Raw genomic sequence first — 18,264 nt, 5'->3', positions numbered from 1 at the left:
CATCAAAAAATTAAACCTAGCCAAAGTTGGAAGAATCCAGATCATACACGACCGTGCAGGGAGTCAAATCTGAACAGACATAGACACGAATGTATGGACGTTCCCATCTCGTTTGGCTGAGATAAGGATATACAAATAAGAATGAAAGGGACAAAAGCACCTGGTGACATCGCATATCTATTTTCATCAGCGATAGAGGGGCAGCGTACACCGTACAACAACAACACCCAACAGCAGCGGGGAATGAAGGTGTCACCCGTGGAGCACTCGCATCATCCACGCTTGTTTGGAATGATCCTCTTCTCTAATCTACGGCAAGGTAAATAGCCACATGGCTGTTCTCCGACGACAAACCCTGATAACATGCAATCATGATTATTATCTCTACGAACTTCGCATATGCACCTGGTCCTCAGTAACTTCTTGTCAGCCACTGTAGCGGTCTTTACACCTTCCACTTTCATAACATTGCTGATTGTGAGTCTTGGACGAATAACAAGCTCCTAGCTTCGGACAACTCATTACTCAACAATCTGTGTTATCAGGGCTCAATCGATAGCACCACTTTCGAACACCCATAAGCTTTTTCGTCTTTTGAAGTTGTAAAGCTGGGTATTGCAAGATGTCTACAGATATTGGCAAGATCGAGGCGGGGAGCCTTTTCAACGTCAATGGCCTCGTTGCTGTAATCACAGGAGGTGGATCGGGTGAGTGCTGCTGGTCACAGGATTTTCTTCTCTGTGACATGCCAGCCTATCTCCTGCGAATGTGCTGATATATGCAGGCCTGGGTCGAATGATGGCGAGGGCACTCGCTGCCAATGGCGCCTCGAAAGTGTTCATTATCGGCCGCCGTGAAGCGTCGCTGAAGGAGACCGCAGACTCCGTCCCCGGCGGCAAGATCATACCACTGGTTGGCGATGTTACGTCGAAGCCATCACTACAACAATGTGTCGACAAAGTCAAAGCCGAGGTCGATGCTATTGATGTTCTTGTGGCCAACTCTGGCATATCAGGACCTTCAGTGCCTAGTGTCGACTCAAATCGACAACCCATCGGCATTGAACAGTTGGCAAAGAACATGTGGGCTCCTGAACCCGAGGATGTCAACACCACATACGGTGTCAACATCACCGGCGTCCATTTTACAATCGCCGCCTTTCTACCACTTCTCGACGCCGCAAACAAAAAGCGACCGCAACCACCAACAGAAGAAAACTTCAAGCCGCGGCCACAGATCATCACGACAAGCTCCATTGGAGGATACAGTCGTCAGCCTTTGGGCAATCTCTCCTATGTAAGTTGATCCCAAGTGCGTAAACGTGCATTGAACTCGCCAACCCCGTAACAATCGAGATGATCTCCCAGACCATGCCTCTATTTGTTACCTCTCTGTTACATTTACACTTCTCTTGATCTAGTACAATTATTGACTCCGTTCAGGGGCCTAGTAAGGCAGCCGTCAGACACCTGAGCAAACAACTTTCCACCCTACTTGTTAGCTACGACATCAGGGTGAATGTCATCGCGCCGGGACTTTACCTTTCAGAAATGACCGAAGGCATGTACAAGTCGCTGGGCAAGTCCGAAACCCACAATGTCGAGGGTACCTTTAACAAGGAATGGATTCCTGCCACGAGAAGCGGGGACGAGCAAGACATGGCTGGTGTCATCCTCTGGCTTTGCAGTCGAGCTGGAGCTTATATAAACGGATGCACAGTGGTGACAGATGGCGGACGACTCGGGGTACTGCCATCGTCGTATTGAACAGGCAAGATAGAATATGCTAGTGTCTCCTATATGTTTAGGTAGAGAGGACACATAGACGAGCCGAACATAGAGCCAGCCAATGGCATTATTGCAAGGTTCAGATAACTGGCATGCGCTGTGACATTCAGTGAGCATTTCCCGTATGCCATTAATTGTGATTATGATTCTTTTTGGAAAGACTGCGAGGGACAGATGTAAAGCCCTCGACTCTGCATCCCTACTACAGGGAAGCATCGTTGCAGTCCGAGATTGGAATTGGGTGGCGTGACCATCTTCTCGAGAGTGCCGACATTGGATGTATCGGTAAGCGTGAAGAACTACAGCATCAACGTCCTGACATCTGGGGAGCGTGATGGCAATTTAAGGGTCACTTTTGGTGGTTGATGATTTACGATTGATTGTGTTGACCTGAAAACGGTCATAGTGCTGTTTGGAGCGACGGGAGAAATTTCTTCCCCTGAGCGGGAGAAATGCAGGAACAGGGCATCCGAATGACACCACCAGCCCATCAGTGGCTCAACGTCCCTCACCGCCCGCAGATCTGCCTCTTCCATTGGCTGGAGGCTGATCTTGGGGCTACTAGGCTCACCAGGCGTCGTGCCACCGCCCCGACAGAGGCAGCCACCAGTTCCCCAGCGATGTCGGCACCACCCTAATTCTGCCATATTATCTGAACACATGCAGACGAAATTTCTGGCTGCGACATTGTTTTAATACATAGCGCACCTCTGCTCCCGCCGCAATCACACACCTTCTCTCTGATCAATCTCCCATATCTTCTGTCTTCTCTGCTTGCGAAACCAATTCCGACCACCTGACGGAAGTACAAACAGTGAAATACCCCTATCGTTGGTTGCGCCTCCACTTAGACAGTCACTATTTTGTTAGAAGACTCTTCTCGATCGTCCCCCACCTCACCGCCTCCTTTCACCGACGTGCGCACGAAAGCCCCTCGAAACCCAAAGAGAAAGATCGAGAACCGAGTGTCACGTCTTTGCTTTTACTCACAAAACATCCACAATGGCCACACGACCGCAGAATATTGGCATCAAGGCCATTGAGATCTATTTTCCCAGCCAGGTATGAAAACATGACTAGGGCCGTTATTGCCACAGCCGGTATTGATGGTTCTGTAGTGCGTTGATCAGAGCGAGCTTGAGAAGTTCGATGGCGTTGCGGCCGGGAAATACACCATTGGTCTGGGACAGACCAAAATGTCCTTTTGCGATGATAGAGAAGGTGAGTGTGTTGGTCTCATTCCTTCACTTCAATCTCTGACGGCGGCTCCAGATATCTATTCCATTGCTCTCACGACCCTCACAAGCCTGATCTCGAAATATGGCATCGACCTCAAGAATATTGGACGCCTTGAAGTCGGCACAGAGACCATGCTCGACAAGAGCAAGAGTGTAAAGTCCGTCTTGATGCAGTTGTTTGAAAAATCCGGGAACTTCAATGTCGAAGGAGTCGACGCCTACAATGCTTGCTAGTGAGTAATGTTGGGGTCTCAAGCCGGGTGTATCATTTCTGACAAGAAGCAGTGGCGGTACAAATGCGGTCTTCAACTCCGTTAACTGGATCGAGTCTTCAGCCTGGGACGGACGTGATGCCATGGTCGTTGCTGGCGACATTGCCCTCTACAAGAAGGGCAACGCTCGTCCAACCGGCGGTGCTGGCTGTGTTGCCATGTTGATCGGTCCAGATGCTCCTCTCGCGTTCGAGGCTGGTCTCCGAGGGTCATACATCACCCACGCCTACGACTTCTACAAACCTGATCTCACCAGCGAGTATCCCTATGTTGATGGCCATTTCTCATTGAGATGCTACACAGAGGCCGTGGATGCTTGCTACAAGGCATACAATGCGCGAGAACGGGCACTGAAGGGCCAGGCCAACGCGGCTGCGGTCAACGGTCATGCTATCAATGGCAACGGAGCTCACAGCGAGGAGACCGAGAAAGCTCCCTTGGACAGATTCGACTACATGGCTTTCCATGCCCCGACTTGCAAACTTGTCTCCAAGTCATACGCTCGTCTCCTATACAACGACTTCTTGGAAGACCCAAGCCACGCACTCTTCAAGGAGGTTGCCCCTGAACTGCGAGACCTAGATTACCAAGCCTCCTTGACAGACAAAAATGTCGAAAAGACATTCATGGGCTTGACTAAGAAGCGATTTGCGGAACGTGTTCAACCAGGAATCGAGGTTGCGACCTTATGTGGAAACATGTACTGTGGCAGTGTGTATGGAGGTCTGGTCAGTCTGATCAGCAATATCGCGCCTAAGTCGATGCAAGGTAAACGGATAGGTGTCTTCAGCTATGGCAGTGGTCTAGCCAGTTCCATGTTCAGTTTGAAAGCCGTTGGCGATACAACTGAGATGGCGCAGAAGCTAAATCTGCAAGAACGACTGAACGCCCGCCGTGTTGTGGCCCCCGAGGTTTATGACGAACTGTGCATGCTCCGAGAAAAGGCTCACCTGAAGAAGGATTTCAAACCAGCGGGCAAGGTCGAGGATCTGGTCCCAGGAACATATTACCTCACCGAGGTCGATGACATGTTCCGCCGCAAATACGAGATCAAAGCATGAGGGAATTGTGTCATTTTTGCAGCAGACATATCGTTTCATGTCAAGGCGTTGGGTTTGGATTGGTCCATGCGGTCAGAGACTCCTTTGACAGGAGACTTCGGGCATATCGAACGGTGTTTCATAGGGAAGAAACCGAGGTGCGTCATAGACCTGCAAGAGCTTTGTACATATGGGAGGAGTTGGTGGTTCTGAACAGGAAACCATCAGTCATCAATAGTAATGATCGCCGAAAAGATATCAATGATGCATTCACTTTTTCTACTATCTCTGCATATGCAGTCTAGTTAGTGGAGTAGCCTCTGAGGCGAACTGCACCTGTCGCTATTCATTCAAGTCCAGATAATACTTGACCAGTGGACGGCCTGTTTCAGAGTGATGAGCAGCATTCTGAAACATAGGTTAGCCCCCAGCGACCGCAAGGACCAGTCGAGAGGGACCGCAGTGTGGCTACTCGACGCAAGTCCAGAGCCTACGGATGTACAAGATGCAGAGTGCATGGAAACGAAGAGGTTGGGGAGATAGTCGCGAAAAGTTCGTGGAATAGTCCCGTTAGGCGGTGTCGATTACTCACGAGGTAAGGCGTTAGTTTCGCGTGTAAAGGTGGAAGGCTTCGCGCGATAGTCGTGTCAGGCTGCAGCTGAACTGAGGACTAGGAGAGCCTCGTGCCTGGCTGTAGATGCACTGTACCACTTACGGCAGACCTTTGTAGGTGAAGAATAGGAAGAAGTGCTCACGCCGGGGCGTATCTCAGCACGTACGAGTACCTCCGGCATCGCCATCAAGGCCAGTTTCGTCCCAAGTACTCCATATGTTGTACTCTTACAGAATATTCGGCGGCAACAGGGCGCAGTGCCTGCCAGCGAATACTTCAGAGACTTTGTGGTTTCGCATCAGAATGCCATATTCTCGGTAGAGTTGCCGTCAATTTAGGTCTTGAGCTTGTGCTGCGCCGTCCTCTGTTCCGTATCTTTTCCTCTTTCTCCGACGGCGGCAATCGTGGCCGCCAATGATGGTACACAGAGGGCCAGATGATCAAAAAAGAACTGCCAATGAAACAGCCTGGCAGTACCAGCGCCTATCTGAATACACGGTGGATTTTGTGCACCGCGGTTCGCGTTATCCGTCAGCCACGCCTCAATCTCAGAAGCTTCCCAGATTCATCTCCTAAGCCAAGGGCATCATCTCGAAATAGCTGACAAGCGCCGACCCAGATTGCCTCGTAAGACAACATGAAATCATTCGGAACGTGGCTACACCCCGGCCGGCCTGCTTGACAGTGTTTGTGAGATACCTGAGGCGTCATTCCACCACCCGAAATAGGTGATTTTGTTTCCATCGACTCTGGCGCGCGTTCCCATCCGCGCTCCACGATCCACGGTAGACATGGGTTCTGGAGATCCAAGATCGGATTCTTGAACCACGCCTCCGACGTGTTTGTTTCCTCGCTATTCTGTCGGCATGCTCCACGTTTCATGTGCATTATGTCCTACAGGACGCTGTTGGTCGGGCTTCATTGATGCCCGCTTCTGGTCGCATAGAGGAAGCCATTTATACCTGGCCCTTCCCTCCTCCAAGCTCTCCCAGCCTTTCGTTCTTTTAAGTTGCAAGACTGAATCCTCAGTCCATATACCATTGGCATCTCATTCCTCTTGCTACGTCTTTCCTTTGTTGTTGTTGTTTTACCATTTCCGCACTCGAGAAGCTGGCTTCTCCTTGACCAGAGCTCCTAGCTAGCCGTGGTTGACATGTGAGTGTTGATGTCCTTGCTGCTTGGCTAGGTTGGTGACTGATAAACGCAGAATGTCTCTGACACCGTACTACTATAGACCACTCACGCCTCCAGAGGCTAATGGCGCTGCTGGTCAGCGTGGACATGTTCGGAACCTGTCCGCTTCTTCCTACTGCACAGTAGATACTTCCCCCGAGTCGGTGATCAGTGCTACGACCGCAGCTTCAACCCCCAGCCGGTCACCCGTTCTTCGTCAACATGGCCCTACATTGCTCCCAAAGATTCGGAGTCAGGACTCGGGTACTGATTCCCAGCACACCAGTCGTCCATCTATGCATCGAAGAACCCTGTCGTACATAAAGGACACGAAGAACACACGGCCCGCAATGTACAGGAGCGCAACTGAACCTGTGGAAAATGTTACGATGATGTCGCCAGTCTCCAACGCTCCTCACTCTCGGTCAACTTCGTTGATGCCTTCGCCATCCATGTCCAAGGCACAGCTCAATGTTCCGGCCAAAACACATTCTCGCTCGGCGTCTGCATCGAGCATTGATAATACTGTACTTAATCGCTTCGGCTACCCTACATACCGACAATTGCCGGGTTTCATGTCTCGTAACCAAGAGACACCATCTCCCGATATGTTTGCGACAACCTATGTGCCGTACATGAACATGCCCATGCCTGAGCCACCTATGATCAACCTGGAAGGAACTTTTGATATGCCTATCGATCTCGACGTCATATCACGTCCTAGCTCCATGAGTCCACCGCCTATGCTTGCACAGACATCAACGACCAGCATGCTCTCTTACTTGAGTCAGCCCACCCAACCCATCAACTTAGTCCGCCACCTCACTTATCAGACTGGTCGAGGTCTAACCAATCATTTCTGGTGGGATGTCCGGAATGTACGACCATGGAAATCATTCTCTGTACAGACAATGGCGAACATTCCAGACCTTCTCACGCTGTTGAACTTTCAACATGACACAGCGAGCTTACCTTTCACGAACTCCAACTCAAGCACAGCGACACCTGCATCCGAGATCGACCTCGCCAACCTAGTCTCCAAGATTTACTTCCCAAAGGTCAATGCAGCCACAAGGTTGTCCCTTGGTAACAATTCTGTTTGCTTGTATCCTTCGCCTGCACCAACTGGCACTGGGGTCAGTGCCAATTCTGCGAATGTCCCGACATTTCTCGCCAACTACCCAACTGACAATGATCGAACCCTATCTGGGCTGCCCCGAGGTCGAGTTGTGGGCTTGGTACGATCATTCGATCGCTGGAATACAGGAATGCGGAGAGAAGGACCAGCTCGCAGGGTCGAATATTTGCGTACATTAGCACATTTACAGAAGTGTATGCGCGATCACAGCTGCCGATATGGGTTCATCATCACCGAGATTGAACTTGTCTGTGTCCGGGCTGGATGCGATGAGCGCGATCAACCCTACTTTGGGCTTCTTGAGGTTGCCGAGGCCGTTGAAACTAAGACATTTGCTGTGAACGAAGGCAACCTCACTGGAAGTGGCAATATCAGCATGACTGTTACACTGGCTTTGTACTATCTTTTGATGCTCGCCAAGGCTACGCCGCTACCAGGAGAGCCGGGAAGTTACATGGACGTGGGTGGTTCGGGAGCGCTGTCAAGGCAGAGAGTTTGGGATGGTGGTAATGGTACTGCAGCTGGGACGCTTGCTATTGATGATGATGGTAACATTGAAGAGCTTGGTAAAGATGGCAAAGATAGGTGGATCCCGGAGCCACAAATGGGCGAGAAGAGAGAGGCAAGAACTGTGCGAGGCTGGGTCTGGCCTAGTGATCCATGGCACAAGAGGGAAGGTGAACGTGGCGAAAGGGGAACCGCTCGGGGACGAGGCAGAGGCTAAAAAAATATAAAGGGGGAAACGTAAGCAGGACGCCATCCAGGTGATGAGCTCAAATGCAATTGGTAGAAGGACACGGTAATCTCAAGCTCTGATATTGATATTGGTATTGCAAATCTGGTGATAGTATTGATAGCATGAGATTTCAGAAAATTGATAACGCGAAAGTTGATCTTTGGTTTCAATCTCACTACACTAACACTAATCGATGTGAAGTATTTGTATCTAGATGAATAACCGTCAGCGAGACCTTGATAGCTAGAATCAAGTATAATATAAGCGTCAATTTAAAAGCACCTCATACTGTTGAGACTTGACATTATTTTTGTACTCAGCGACGGCGGCATTGACAGTGCCATCCGCCTCGTCAGTTATCGTTTGAGCATATTGTGAAAATCATCGGAACTTGTGTTGGGGGAATGTGCTGTGTGAGGGTGGAAATCATGGCTTACCTGCAATAGTCATCAAGATGGGTGGCAGAGTGGCATCATCAACATTGACAAGAAAGCATCGCCACGAGCATTGCGATCATCCGAGTGGTCGCAGTCTGTATCGAGTGAGGACGATGGTGATGGAGAGGAATGAGATAGAAAACCACCTTCGGTGTCGAATAAATGAAGCGGTCGCTTGGCAAACAAAAATAAAGGTACGAGACGCACGTGACTATGATAAACGGTGACACAATTGCTACCCGATTGTCTGTTTATGTAGGTTTGGCCCTCTCCAAACGCTGCCCCTCGAAATTACTGACCACAAAACACCCTTCTTTTTCGCAACTACCACACATCTCGACCGAGGATTCCGCTTGAGCACGTACCGTTGAAACACAGACGGGCTTGCCGTGTAGTCATTTCGCACTGTTCATTATGGGAGGTATGTTTTCGGCACATCCAACAAGTTTCTCACCATCGACTGGCCCGCCAGCGATCTACTCCATTACCAAGTGCATGGGCTGACATAGAGGCTGTCTAGACTTCCAGGGCATTGCTCGTACGTCCTCGCGCACGGCGGCGACATGATCGCCCCATCCTGCCTTTCGATTTGAGGACTATATCTGACGACGAACGACAGAACAATTTGTTGAATTCTACTACAAGACCTTTGACAGCGACCGCGCGCAGTTGGCTGCTCTTTACGTACGGCTCCCTCCTCACCAAAGGATGCTCAAAGTATGGAAGCAAGAATTTGCAGAGGACTGACATCGGCTCATCCAGAGGAACAACTCCATGCTCACCTTCGAAAAGGAGCCATTCCAGGGAACGCAGTCTATCCTTGAAAAGTTGACGGTTAGTCTTTTTCTGACTACAATGGTCGCAACCCACTGAGGAGGAGAGCACGTGGCACTGATGATATACGCTGTTAGAATCTTCCTTTTCAAAAAGTACAACACCGTGTCGACACCACAGATGCCCAACCGTCGAATGAACAGGGTGGTATTTTGGTTCTGGTCACTGGTGCACTGATGGTATGGAATTATGCCCAAACAATGAACGACTGTATACCTATCAGCAAAGAAAGAGTCCTGACTATTTGTGTTTTAGGTCGATGATCAACAGCAGCCGATGAGCTACGTGCAGACGTTTAACTTGTTGCCGGATGCGGGCAGCTACTATGTGCAGAACGATGTCTTCCGACGTATGTCCCAAAGTCACAGCTGCTGTCTCATTCCGATCTGACATGTTTTACAGTGGTGTATGCTGCCGGTTGATCGACTCGCTGGTTAGAACGACGAGAATTCAGGCCCGACAATGTGTCAAATCGACGAGCGTGGACGGTTTAAATTCATCTATGCCTGAAGGATGATACGGACTTGACGTTGTTGAGAGCCGAGAGGAGCATGATTAATAGATCGAGTGCGGATATCCTGAGACTTTTGAAGACCGAGTTCAAACAGGATGCACACGCAGAGCTCTAGAGGCAGATATCCACAGCCACGGAAGTCCTACATTGTTAACTTGTGGTCTTTTGCTCTACCTTTCCAACTGGCCGACATGCATCTACGATTTCTTCGCTATTGACCTCTCTAGGTTAGACGCCTACCACCATTCCCATGTGGAATTGATGATCGTGAAAGTTCTTGGTCGCGACAAGATATATGCGAGACTTATGTCGTCCTCATGATTTCGACTGCAACACAACATCGACGACTCCCTTAGATCGCCCTTCCACCTACCCGTATCCTTTGAGTTTCCCCATATCTTCGCCTTGATTGCGGCCATGATGTCTGTCTTCGCACTGTATTCGAGAGCCTTCGTCAGCTCATGCGAAACACTCGAGTGAGGACTGAGAAATTTGCAACTCGGTATAATCACGGTGTGCTTCATCACTAGGGAATCTGCGGGATGTTGCCGAGACCGTCATACAATTGCCCAGAATGTGTAGAGGGTGAGGTCAGAAGGTTTAGCCATGATTGTAGTACATTTCCTGTGACAGAGAAATGGCGGACAAGTGGGTCGGTATAGGTACCTAGGACGTATTTCCTCGTCGGATAAGAATGGTTCTTCGCTGACAAAAAATACGTTACCTGCAAAGACGCTGGTAGACTCAAAAGGTTAGCTGCATGAGACCCTTTCTAGACATGATATCATCCAGGCTGTGTTGACAAGGACGTTCAATCAAAGACAATCTGAGAAGTAATCGTCTGTTTTTTTTCTGAGGCCTGAACGTCCGAGTGGCCTTATTCATTCTCATACCAGTGATGCTACGCGTGGCTTTTTGCTTCTGGGCGCCACGCGTTGGGACATTCAGGCTGCTACTATTCCGGTCAGGCTACGGAGTACATATATCTTTCAATCCCATATGCGCTCCAGCTGTAAACACGCCACTTCAACGGAAAACAATCCCTCTGCTGCACTAGTCTAGTGTGCATAAGCCATTCGAAGGACCTTTGAGGTCTTCAAAGGCTCAGCTACCAGATTTGAATCTACGCTGAGCAGGCATTTACATCGTGGTTAAGCATCGGCTCTCGGGACTTCAGGCTTAGGCTCCGACCTGGGCTTGGATTATTTAGGTGGTGAAAGCGTGTCTCGCAGCTGCCACAGCCATCACCGCCAAACTGTCATCAACAACAGGACAGCATTTCATTAAACTAGACGGCCCCTTGGACCACAACAAGAAACTTCTCTCAAACTAGTTTTCGACTATTCCTCGACGTACCTCTTCTCTCTTCTTCACGTATATCCGATCGCCAGCGACAGCAAGCAACATTTGAGCTCCCCCCGAGAAATCTTACTCTCCCGACCTCCGTTTTTATTCAGGTCGCGCAGGCCAGCCTTCACCCCAAAGTCATACCACGACGGCACAATGACTCTCGCCGAGGAATTCAGGTCGCGTAATTTCAGTGAGTATTTGAATTGTTTCTACAGAGTGCGTGCAACAAGGACTAATCGACCACTACCTAGGTATCTACGGACAATGGTAAGCAGACTACTAAACACTTCGCGCGACTCTATACAAAGGATTCGTTCAGTCGCCGGTCGTCAAAAAGGGAGGCGCTGACACAAGGTCACTATGCAGGCTTGGAGTACTATGCATCATTCTAGGCTTTGCGTTGGGTATCGCCAACATATTTCACTTCAACGCTCTCATCGCCTTTAGTATCATCCTTCTGTATGAACTGCCTCAAGACCCCATCGGCCGATGCACTTGCTTACAATGTTCCAGGGCTTCATCATTTATCCTCATATTCATCGAAATCCCTCTCCTCCTCCGGATCTGCCCTACCTCGGCCAAGTTCGATACTTTCATCCGACGATTCACCACAAACTACATGCGAGCAGCAATCTACGGTGTCATGTCGATTGCCCAGTGGCTCAGCCTCATAGTCGATGCAAGCAGCTTGATCGCGGCAGCTGTTGTCTTGGCTCTGGCAGGACTTTGCTATGCGTTGGCCGGATTGAAGCAGCAAGAATTCGTGGGTAGTAAGACACTTGGTGGACAAGGAGTTGCGCAAATGATTGTCTAGGTGTGGACCAGATGGCATGCTATATCATTCTCCTCCCATAACATCCAAAAAGCTCTCTCGAATTATGGCTTTAGCGATGCGGCGCTGGGAACACGACACCACTAGGAAGTGATGAGTTACGGCGTTAAGGATGATGTTTGTTATGACTAGGGCTTCACTGAGCTTTCGCTTGTACCGTCAGGCAGATAATGTCCCTCCTAGACAGGCGGATTATTGCGTTGTCTGCGAAACTCGACACCAGGCTTTACGTGCACTTTTGTCAATTACTGAGCCGAACACAAGCCTCAGTGTTCATGAGCCACATAATGCGGCAAAATGTTGTCGGCACTCTACAGCAGCAATTGGCAAGCCATCAGCACAATGCTCCTGGGCGTGGCGTACTAGCCATCATTGCTCTGACTATACAGGGCTCAGACACGTCCTGCGAGCGGAGTCTTTGCCTCCCTGATGCAGATGCTCATAAGTAGATTACTACTTTCTAATTCGGAATGATTGAAGGTTTTCGACGTTGGCAACAGTCACGCAGGATGGACTAAAAAATCCTACGCGTTTCTAAAATATCTTGCTTATGTTGCTGAACACACTTATGTACTCCGTAAGGACTTGGACATACATCGGACAAGGCTTGGATCCGTATGGTTCAGTAAGCCGAATAACGACATCGTGCAAAGACATAATACCTACATTTGTAATGGCAACACGATCGAATAAAGCAAGGGATCATCTCGACTTCAGATCAACGACCGTACTTTGATACTCGTCGTCTGTGAGACATTACAGGCCGGGATCGTCTCTGTTGTCCAGCATGCCGCAGCGCAGAAGCAGAGCATTGAGAGGTGGCGAAGGACAAGTGTGGCAGAAACATTTCTATTTATCGTCCGTAGAAGCCATTCATAGCCTCAGGAGCCCTGGCAATCACCGGAGTTGTGGCTTGATGACTGGAACAGTATTGAAACCGACGGTCGACGGTTCTGGGCACTCGTATCAGGACATGGCTAATCCTCATGGAGAAGCTTCGTTGAGAGGCTGAGTCCGTCGTCTCACGCCCAAAATTCTCGCCTCAGCCCCCGGGCGCCTGATGCCTTACTAGTCTCTAAACCTGGGATCGCTATTTGCGTCGGATCCTAAGGCGGCGGCTCTCGACTGGCTGTTCTTCATATGCAGTTTTTCAGGCTGAGAAGTTGGTCGCTTTTTCCTGAAAGACCGTGAGTTTCGAAACCTCACTTCAAAAATTGTACAAACGAAACGGCCAGGAAAATCATGACCTAGCGAGCCTTCCAGACGACAATGTCGCCCGACCATCCTCCCTCGCGCAATGGACAGCAATCAACCCCCTGTCTATCTCGATGTTCCCGTGACAGACGCTGAGCGGGCTCAGGCCAGGCGGCGACAGGACGACAGCTCCGATAGACTTTTACCAGAAGCCGTTCATCAACATCCAGAAGATTCTTCATCATGGACCCAATACAACGCACCAACACCCAGTCGATTTCCATCTATACGGGGTGCCCCGGCGATTCGACAAATACCACCGAGTTTCTCGAAAAGGTTCGAGCCTCGTCAATACGTGCCCATTTCCCCTATTCACGAAGAAGACGAACCCGAGTCCATTCGCCTTCAGGAACCATCAATATACAACAAGTCCGACGAAGGATCTTTACTTCGACTACAACCACCGGCTCCTCCGTTATGGACTCCCATATGGCTGAAGAAGATGACCTTGATTCTTTTCGCCATTTTCTTTGCCCTCCTGGTATTGGCGCTGGCCCTCCTTTGGCACTTCGACCGCACCAACGACGGATTCCATGTCGCCAGCGATATGAAGCATTATGCCTGGGCTTATGCTCCTACAGTAATTGCTGTCGTCATCGTTGCAGTATGGAGGTTGGTTGATTATCACGCGAAGCTGGCGATGCCTTTCGATGCCCTTCAAGACGGCCCTATAAAAGCTTCCGAAAGCCTTTTTGTCGACTATATTTCTAAGTTCCAATTGGTGGCACTGTTTGAAGCGACCAGGAATAACCATTTCGCCGTCATGGCTACAGTTGTCGGGTTTATCTTATTGAAAGTTGCTACGATGTTTTCAACAGGACTTTTAGTTCCATTGCCAACACAGGTGAAGCAGAGCAATGCTCCAATCCAAGCACGAGGCTTCAGCGCCGACTCATTCGATCCCAATACGCCTTTAACCTCGTTGTCCGTGGCTTCGCCGGTGTATGCATATTATGGAAGTAAAACACAGGGGATACCCCTTGAGAACGGCGTTGCGATCGATTTGGCGTATGGCGCATTCACGGTGCCGTCAAACACGTCGATCGGACAGAATGCGATCATCACGGGCGACGTCCAGGCATTTATTCCGAATGTGACTTGCAGTCGACTCGATGTCAATTTGGATACTCCCGCAGTCGTCAATGACACCAACTCTGCGAACGCATTTGCATCTTCTTCAAATATATCTTTCACCATCCAAGCCGGCGATGCTTGCAGCCGAGCGTCCTCTGTCAGTGTGCCGGCTTACGACCCATATACCGAGATTGTTCCTGGACACCAGCTAACTGGTACTATGCAAGAGATATATTGTGGCACCACCGTTGGGGACACTTCAGACTCTCAAGGCCCTCGGGGTTTGCTGTTCACACTGACCGACATCAAATATGAACAAACTCTCTTCGATAATGCCACTCAACTTGCGGGCGGTACCTTCACGATCGCCAGTGACGTGTCAAGAACTCTCACTAATATGACAAACGTGTTTTGCAAGCCTTCCTATACCATGACTGAAGTCAAGGTGACCAATAAAACTCAGTTGAGTGGTAGCCGCCAAGGCATATCCATTGAGTCGGGGGAGGGATCGAACAGTAGTCTGCCCAACTTCTCGAATTGGAATGCCACCAACGTCTTCCTCCAATCCGCTACATCAGCTGATGCTCTATTTGGCGACATCGTCAACGATGATAATTCTTCGAATTCTAGTGGTATCTTTACGCTCATGGCTCTTGGAGAAGGCGATCAAGATATTAGCTCGCTGTTGGATGCGGACAAGATGATCTCCGCGGCCCAGGATACCTACAAAGGGGTTTTGGCGCAGTACGCTCACCTATCTTTGAGGGCGACCAACACTAGCAACATTGATGGAGGGTCCCTGACCAACGAGGAACGCAGACTGCGCGTCAATGATGTCTCAGTCTGGACCATGGCTTCAATTTTTGGAATCTTGGTGATCATCTGCATTGCTCTTGTGTTCATCGCTCCACGAGCAGTTGTTCCGCGCGATCCGAGCTCCATCGCTGCCATCGCTACGATACTTACACGAAGCACTGAGCTGAACAGGCTTTTGAGGAAGCAGGGTGTTCCAAATCTCGCCAATCAGCAATCAGCCTTGTCTGGATTCGAATTTGGAACTGCCATTGCTATCACCGACTCTGGCACCACAAGTTTCAAAATCGTGGCCTCGGAGGGCGAGCCAATGCAAGCCGCAACAAAACCCAACATGGACCTCAAATGGTGGCTACCATTTACTGCTTCTTTACCAGTCTTGTTCGTTACATTGGCGCTCCCAGTGGTGTTGATCGCTGTCCTTGAGGTCGTCCAGCACTATTCAAATAAGCACAATGGACTATATACGGTTGCAGACGACAAATGGACCGAGATATACAGCCATTACATCCCTGGTATTGTCACATTGATAGTCGCTTCTCTGGTCAACATGTTAGACTTCAATGCGGCTCTTTTTGCACCGTGGGCGAATTTAGCAAAGGGGGACGCTATCAGTCGAAAATCCGTACTCCATCATCTACTGGGACTGACACCTCCCTGGGCTTTTTTACGAGCCATCCGTACCCGTTATGTTGGTGCACTGTCGAGCATCTTGGCCGCTGGGTTGGCAAGCGTATTGACCATTCTCGTTTCTGCGCTTTACACAGTTCAACACGTTACTGTCAACGGACCCGACATCACTCTAACCCAGCTCGACTCCTTTAGCCTGCAGTGGCCAAACAGTTTCTCTACTGACAACGGAGCTGCCGCAATTGTGGACCTGATAATGCACCAAGATGTCAGTTATCCTCAATTCACCTACCAAGGCTTAGTCTTCCCAAAGCTGTCTCTCAACAATTCAGAAGCGTCCTCTGACTCTGCGTCGGTTGTGAGTGGGTCGTCCAGTCATATTCTTCCTGCAGTACGCGCCAACTTGCGATGCGAGATCCTACCAAATTCGTCTTTCAACGTGTCTACTGAACAGGCCGGCTCAGACAGTGCATTTGCCACCGATCAAGCTTTTGTCACCGCTACAGCATCACTTCCGGCCTCATGTCAGCTTGGTGGTTCCAGCGGATCCGAAAATACTGTGACGTACGAGAATAACTTTGAGCTCCCTTCTGGAGGAGGAGGTACCTACGCTGGGGCACAGTTGGATCTACTCTTCGGTTCGAATGCGTCTACGTACGGGAACTATGGAGAAAGTCGAGGACAGTACATTGGCGACAACCCCGCCGTGGGATGCCCCAGTCTTGCCTTCACGTTCGGCCACTTCAAACTCGATAGCACAAACAAAAGCCAGGTCACCACAATGATTTGCTACCAGGAAATTCAAGCTCTGAAGGCAAATGTGACCCTCAAGGATGACTCTACCTCTATCGACCGCAACAATCCACCCACGGTTCAAAGTGGCAGTGTGTCTTTGCGCTCGAATCCGATCAGCACCACCGGTGCAAATTCCTTCGACTTTCGCATCCAAAACAACCTCGCCCAGGAGATGACGTTGTTCAATGGCGCCAACGGCACACCAACATCCAACCCTTCTGCTACAGATACCTTTGACATTTACTTCCAGGCCGTCATTAATGGCACGAACAAGCACGACCCGGCAGCCTTGGTCGGTGCGAATAACCAAGGCGCTCTAGTTGACGCGGTCATCCAATTCTACCAGATTTACATGGCTCAAGCCATCTCCACAAACATGCGCGCCTCGTCGTCGTCGTCTTCATCTTCAACCAATTCTTCTCGCCTCACTCGCAGGCAGTCGCCGACTACTACAAGCACCACCGCCACGACGGTCACAAGGTCCCGCCTAGTACAAGACAAGGACAGCAAACTGGAGCTCCAGGTCATCCTGGGCGTCATCGTTGGCCTCTGCGTGGCATCTTGGCTCACCACCAAGATGCGCCGCGTGCTACCGTGCAACCCCTGCTCTCTGGCCGGGACCATGTCCCTTTTGGCCGGCAGCGATCTATGCCACAGCGTCGACGACGGTCTGTGTGAGTGCTGCGGTAAACCACGTCGCCGATCCTTCGGGTATGACGCGGACGACCGACCCGAAAGCATCCATGCCGCACCCGAAGACGAGGACGAGGACGAGGAGCGGCAGCAAATCATCCCCGATGGCGCCGAGTGGGTGCCACAACCACAATTCGAGACGGCGTTTGGCGGGCGCAGATACAGCATGGGTTGGTGGCGAGAGCGGCGGGCGATCGGTAAACGGAGACGGTTCGGCGTCGACGTCGGCGTCAGAGCAGACGGCGCGGACGACCAGGATTGGGAGCTCGGGCAGCGAAGGCCCGAGGGTTCTGGGTTTGCGGATTTCATGATGCGCGGGGGTGACCGGGACGGACGAGGCGAGTATTCGAGGTTCGGCAGCCGCGGGAGGGATCTCAGTCCCGGCCGCCCTACCACAACGGCCGCGGGGGAGAGGGACGTTATCGCTAGACCACCGCGTGCGACGACGCAGGCGAATCCAAACCCGTCATGCCCCGTTCATGGTGGTGTAAACGACGATGTTCGACCCCCTCCAGCAACGGTGGCTCCTAGACCGAGGACTCCAAATCCTTCGTGTCCTGTTCACGGTGGCGTGGGAGGAGGAGGTGGAGGAGAAGAAGCATCGGGGCCGGCGACCATCACACGCAGAGAAGGTTCTTATTTAGGTGGTGAAGCGTAGGCGTTCTTGGGTATACCAACTTCGATTGATTTTCTATGGATGTCTCTACTATTCAATCTTGGATCCATTGTACCTTGAACTCTTTCCAAGCCCGCTTTCTCACCCAGTCTTTCAAAGGCCAATGATTTGATCCAGCAAATTAACCATTGTCATTGTTGCAGATGTGAAACTAGTAGGAAAAACTCCAAGATTGTGACCGATTATTCTCTTTTTGAAAAGGTCTCTTTCGATATATCTCTGGGGTGAGTGGCCTTCGAGAAGTGGAGTCCGTCTACAAGACGGACGACACAGGTGAAGTTAGGAGGGGAACATCGGATCGAATTACTCTCATACAAGTAGTCAGAAACACAGTCACACACACATACAGGCAAGACACAAATCGC

At 50.4% G+C, this 18,264-nt stretch overlaps 7 protein-coding genes across 8 annotated transcripts; all 7 read left to right on the top strand.

The window, feature by feature from the left end:
* The first annotated feature begins 328 nt into the window (after nt 1–328).
* Nucleotides 329–1,846, top strand: PV06_07450. Of its 2 annotated transcripts, XM_016408699.1 has the most exons (4): nt 329–477; nt 546–707; nt 785–1,296; nt 1,443–1,846. In XM_016408699.1, the coding sequence occupies exons 2-4, from the start codon at nt 623–625 to the stop codon at nt 1,764–1,766; spliced, it is 921 nt and encodes a 306-aa protein (XP_016260453.1). In that variant the 5' UTR covers nt 329–477; nt 546–622; the 3' UTR covers nt 1,767–1,846. The 2 variants fall into 2 exon arrangements, with proteins under 2 accessions (XP_016260453.1, XP_016260452.1); XM_016408698.1 differs by having other exon boundaries at nt 329–707.
* Nucleotides 1,847–2,481: 635 nt separating this feature from the next.
* Nucleotides 2,482–4,633, top strand: PV06_07449 (hydroxymethylglutaryl-CoA synthase). Its single transcript, XM_016408697.1, has 4 exons — nt 2,482–2,849; nt 2,906–3,008; nt 3,060–3,258; nt 3,311–4,633. The coding sequence occupies exons 1-4, from the start codon at nt 2,790–2,792 to the stop codon at nt 4,356–4,358; spliced, it is 1,410 nt and encodes a 469-aa protein (XP_016260451.1). The 5' UTR covers nt 2,482–2,789; the 3' UTR covers nt 4,359–4,633.
* Nucleotides 4,634–5,790: 1,157 nt separating this feature from the next.
* On the top strand, nt 5,791–8,074 carry PV06_07448 (uncharacterized protein). The gene is made up of 2 exons (XM_016408696.1): nt 5,791–6,105; nt 6,158–8,074. The coding sequence occupies exon 2, from the start codon at nt 6,159–6,161 to the stop codon at nt 7,983–7,985; it is 1,827 nt and encodes a 608-aa protein (XP_016260450.1). The 5' UTR covers nt 5,791–6,105; nt 6,158; the 3' UTR covers nt 7,986–8,074.
* Nucleotides 8,075–8,718: 644 nt separating this feature from the next.
* PV06_07447 (nuclear transport factor 2) lies at nt 8,719–10,019 on the top strand. Its single transcript, XM_016408695.1, has 7 exons — nt 8,719–8,855; nt 8,955–8,972; nt 9,054–9,118; nt 9,197–9,268; nt 9,346–9,447; nt 9,524–9,617; nt 9,671–10,019. The coding sequence occupies exons 1-7, from the start codon at nt 8,849–8,851 to the stop codon at nt 9,688–9,690; spliced, it is 378 nt and encodes a 125-aa protein (XP_016260449.1). The 5' UTR covers nt 8,719–8,848; the 3' UTR covers nt 9,691–10,019.
* Nucleotides 10,020–11,285: 1,266 nt separating this feature from the next.
* Nucleotides 11,286–11,946, top strand: PV06_07446 (golgi apparatus membrane protein tvp18; the record flags this gene model as incomplete). The annotated part of the gene is made up of 4 exons (XM_016408694.1): nt 11,286–11,322; nt 11,384–11,399; nt 11,499–11,591; nt 11,646–11,946. The coding sequence occupies 4 exons, from the start codon at nt 11,286–11,288 to the stop codon at nt 11,944–11,946; spliced, it is 447 nt and encodes a 148-aa protein (XP_016260448.1).
* Nucleotides 11,947–12,076: 130 nt separating this feature from the next.
* Nucleotides 12,077–12,394, top strand: PV06_07445 (uncharacterized protein; the record flags this gene model as incomplete). Its single annotated transcript, XM_016408693.1, has 1 exon — nt 12,077–12,394. One exon carries the CDS (start codon nt 12,077–12,079, stop codon nt 12,392–12,394), a length of 318 nt encoding a protein of 105 aa, XP_016260447.1.
* Nucleotides 12,395–13,261: 867 nt separating this feature from the next.
* On the top strand, nt 13,262–18,223 carry PV06_07444 (uncharacterized protein; the record flags this gene model as incomplete). Its single annotated transcript, XM_016408692.1, has 1 exon — nt 13,262–18,223. The coding sequence occupies one exon, from the start codon at nt 13,262–13,264 to the stop codon at nt 17,879–17,881; it is 4,620 nt and encodes a 1,539-aa protein (XP_016260446.1). The 3' UTR covers nt 17,882–18,223.
* Nucleotides 18,224–18,264: the final 41 nt, after the last annotated feature.

Source organism: Exophiala oligosperma, assembly GCF_000835515.1.
Source record: "Exophiala oligosperma strain CBS 72588 unplaced genomic scaffold supercont1.7, whole genome shotgun sequence".
In the NCBI taxonomy this organism is placed as follows: Eukaryota; Fungi; Ascomycota; class Eurotiomycetes; order Chaetothyriales; family Herpotrichiellaceae; genus Exophiala; species Exophiala oligosperma.
The sequence above is the reverse complement of the archived record's forward strand: the minus strand, read 5'-3'. Positions and strand labels throughout refer to the sequence as shown.

Excerpts from the sequence above, each read along its gene's own strand:
- PV06_07450 (XM_016408699.1), top strand. The coding sequence starts at position 623 with ATGTCTACAGATATTGGCAAGATCGAGGCGGGGAGCCTTTTCAACGTC. Across the intron at positions 708-784 it reads AATCACAGGAGGTGGATCGG|GCCTGGGTCGAATGATGGCG; the intron begins GTGAGTGCTGCT and ends TGATATATGCAG. Across the intron at positions 1,297-1,442 it reads CTTTGGGCAATCTCTCCTAT|GGGCCTAGTAAGGCAGCCGT; the intron begins GTAAGTTGATCC and ends GACTCCGTTCAG.
- PV06_07449 (XM_016408697.1), top strand. The coding sequence starts at position 2,790 with ATGGCCACACGACCGCAGAATATTGGCATCAAGGCCATTGAGATCTAT. Across the intron at positions 2,850-2,905 it reads AGATCTATTTTCCCAGCCAG|TGCGTTGATCAGAGCGAGCT; the intron begins GTATGAAAACAT and ends ATGGTTCTGTAG. Across the intron at positions 3,009-3,059 it reads CTTTTGCGATGATAGAGAAG|ATATCTATTCCATTGCTCTC; the intron begins GTGAGTGTGTTG and ends CGGCGGCTCCAG.
- PV06_07448 (XM_016408696.1), top strand. The coding sequence starts at position 6,159 with ATGTCTCTGACACCGTACTACTATAGACCACTCACGCCTCCAGAGGCT.
- PV06_07447 (XM_016408695.1), top strand. Across the intron at positions 9,119-9,196 it reads CGCAGTTGGCTGCTCTTTAC|AGGAACAACTCCATGCTCAC; the intron begins GTACGGCTCCCT and ends CGGCTCATCCAG. Across the intron at positions 9,269-9,345 it reads CTATCCTTGAAAAGTTGACG|AATCTTCCTTTTCAAAAAGT; the intron begins GTTAGTCTTTTT and ends ATACGCTGTTAG.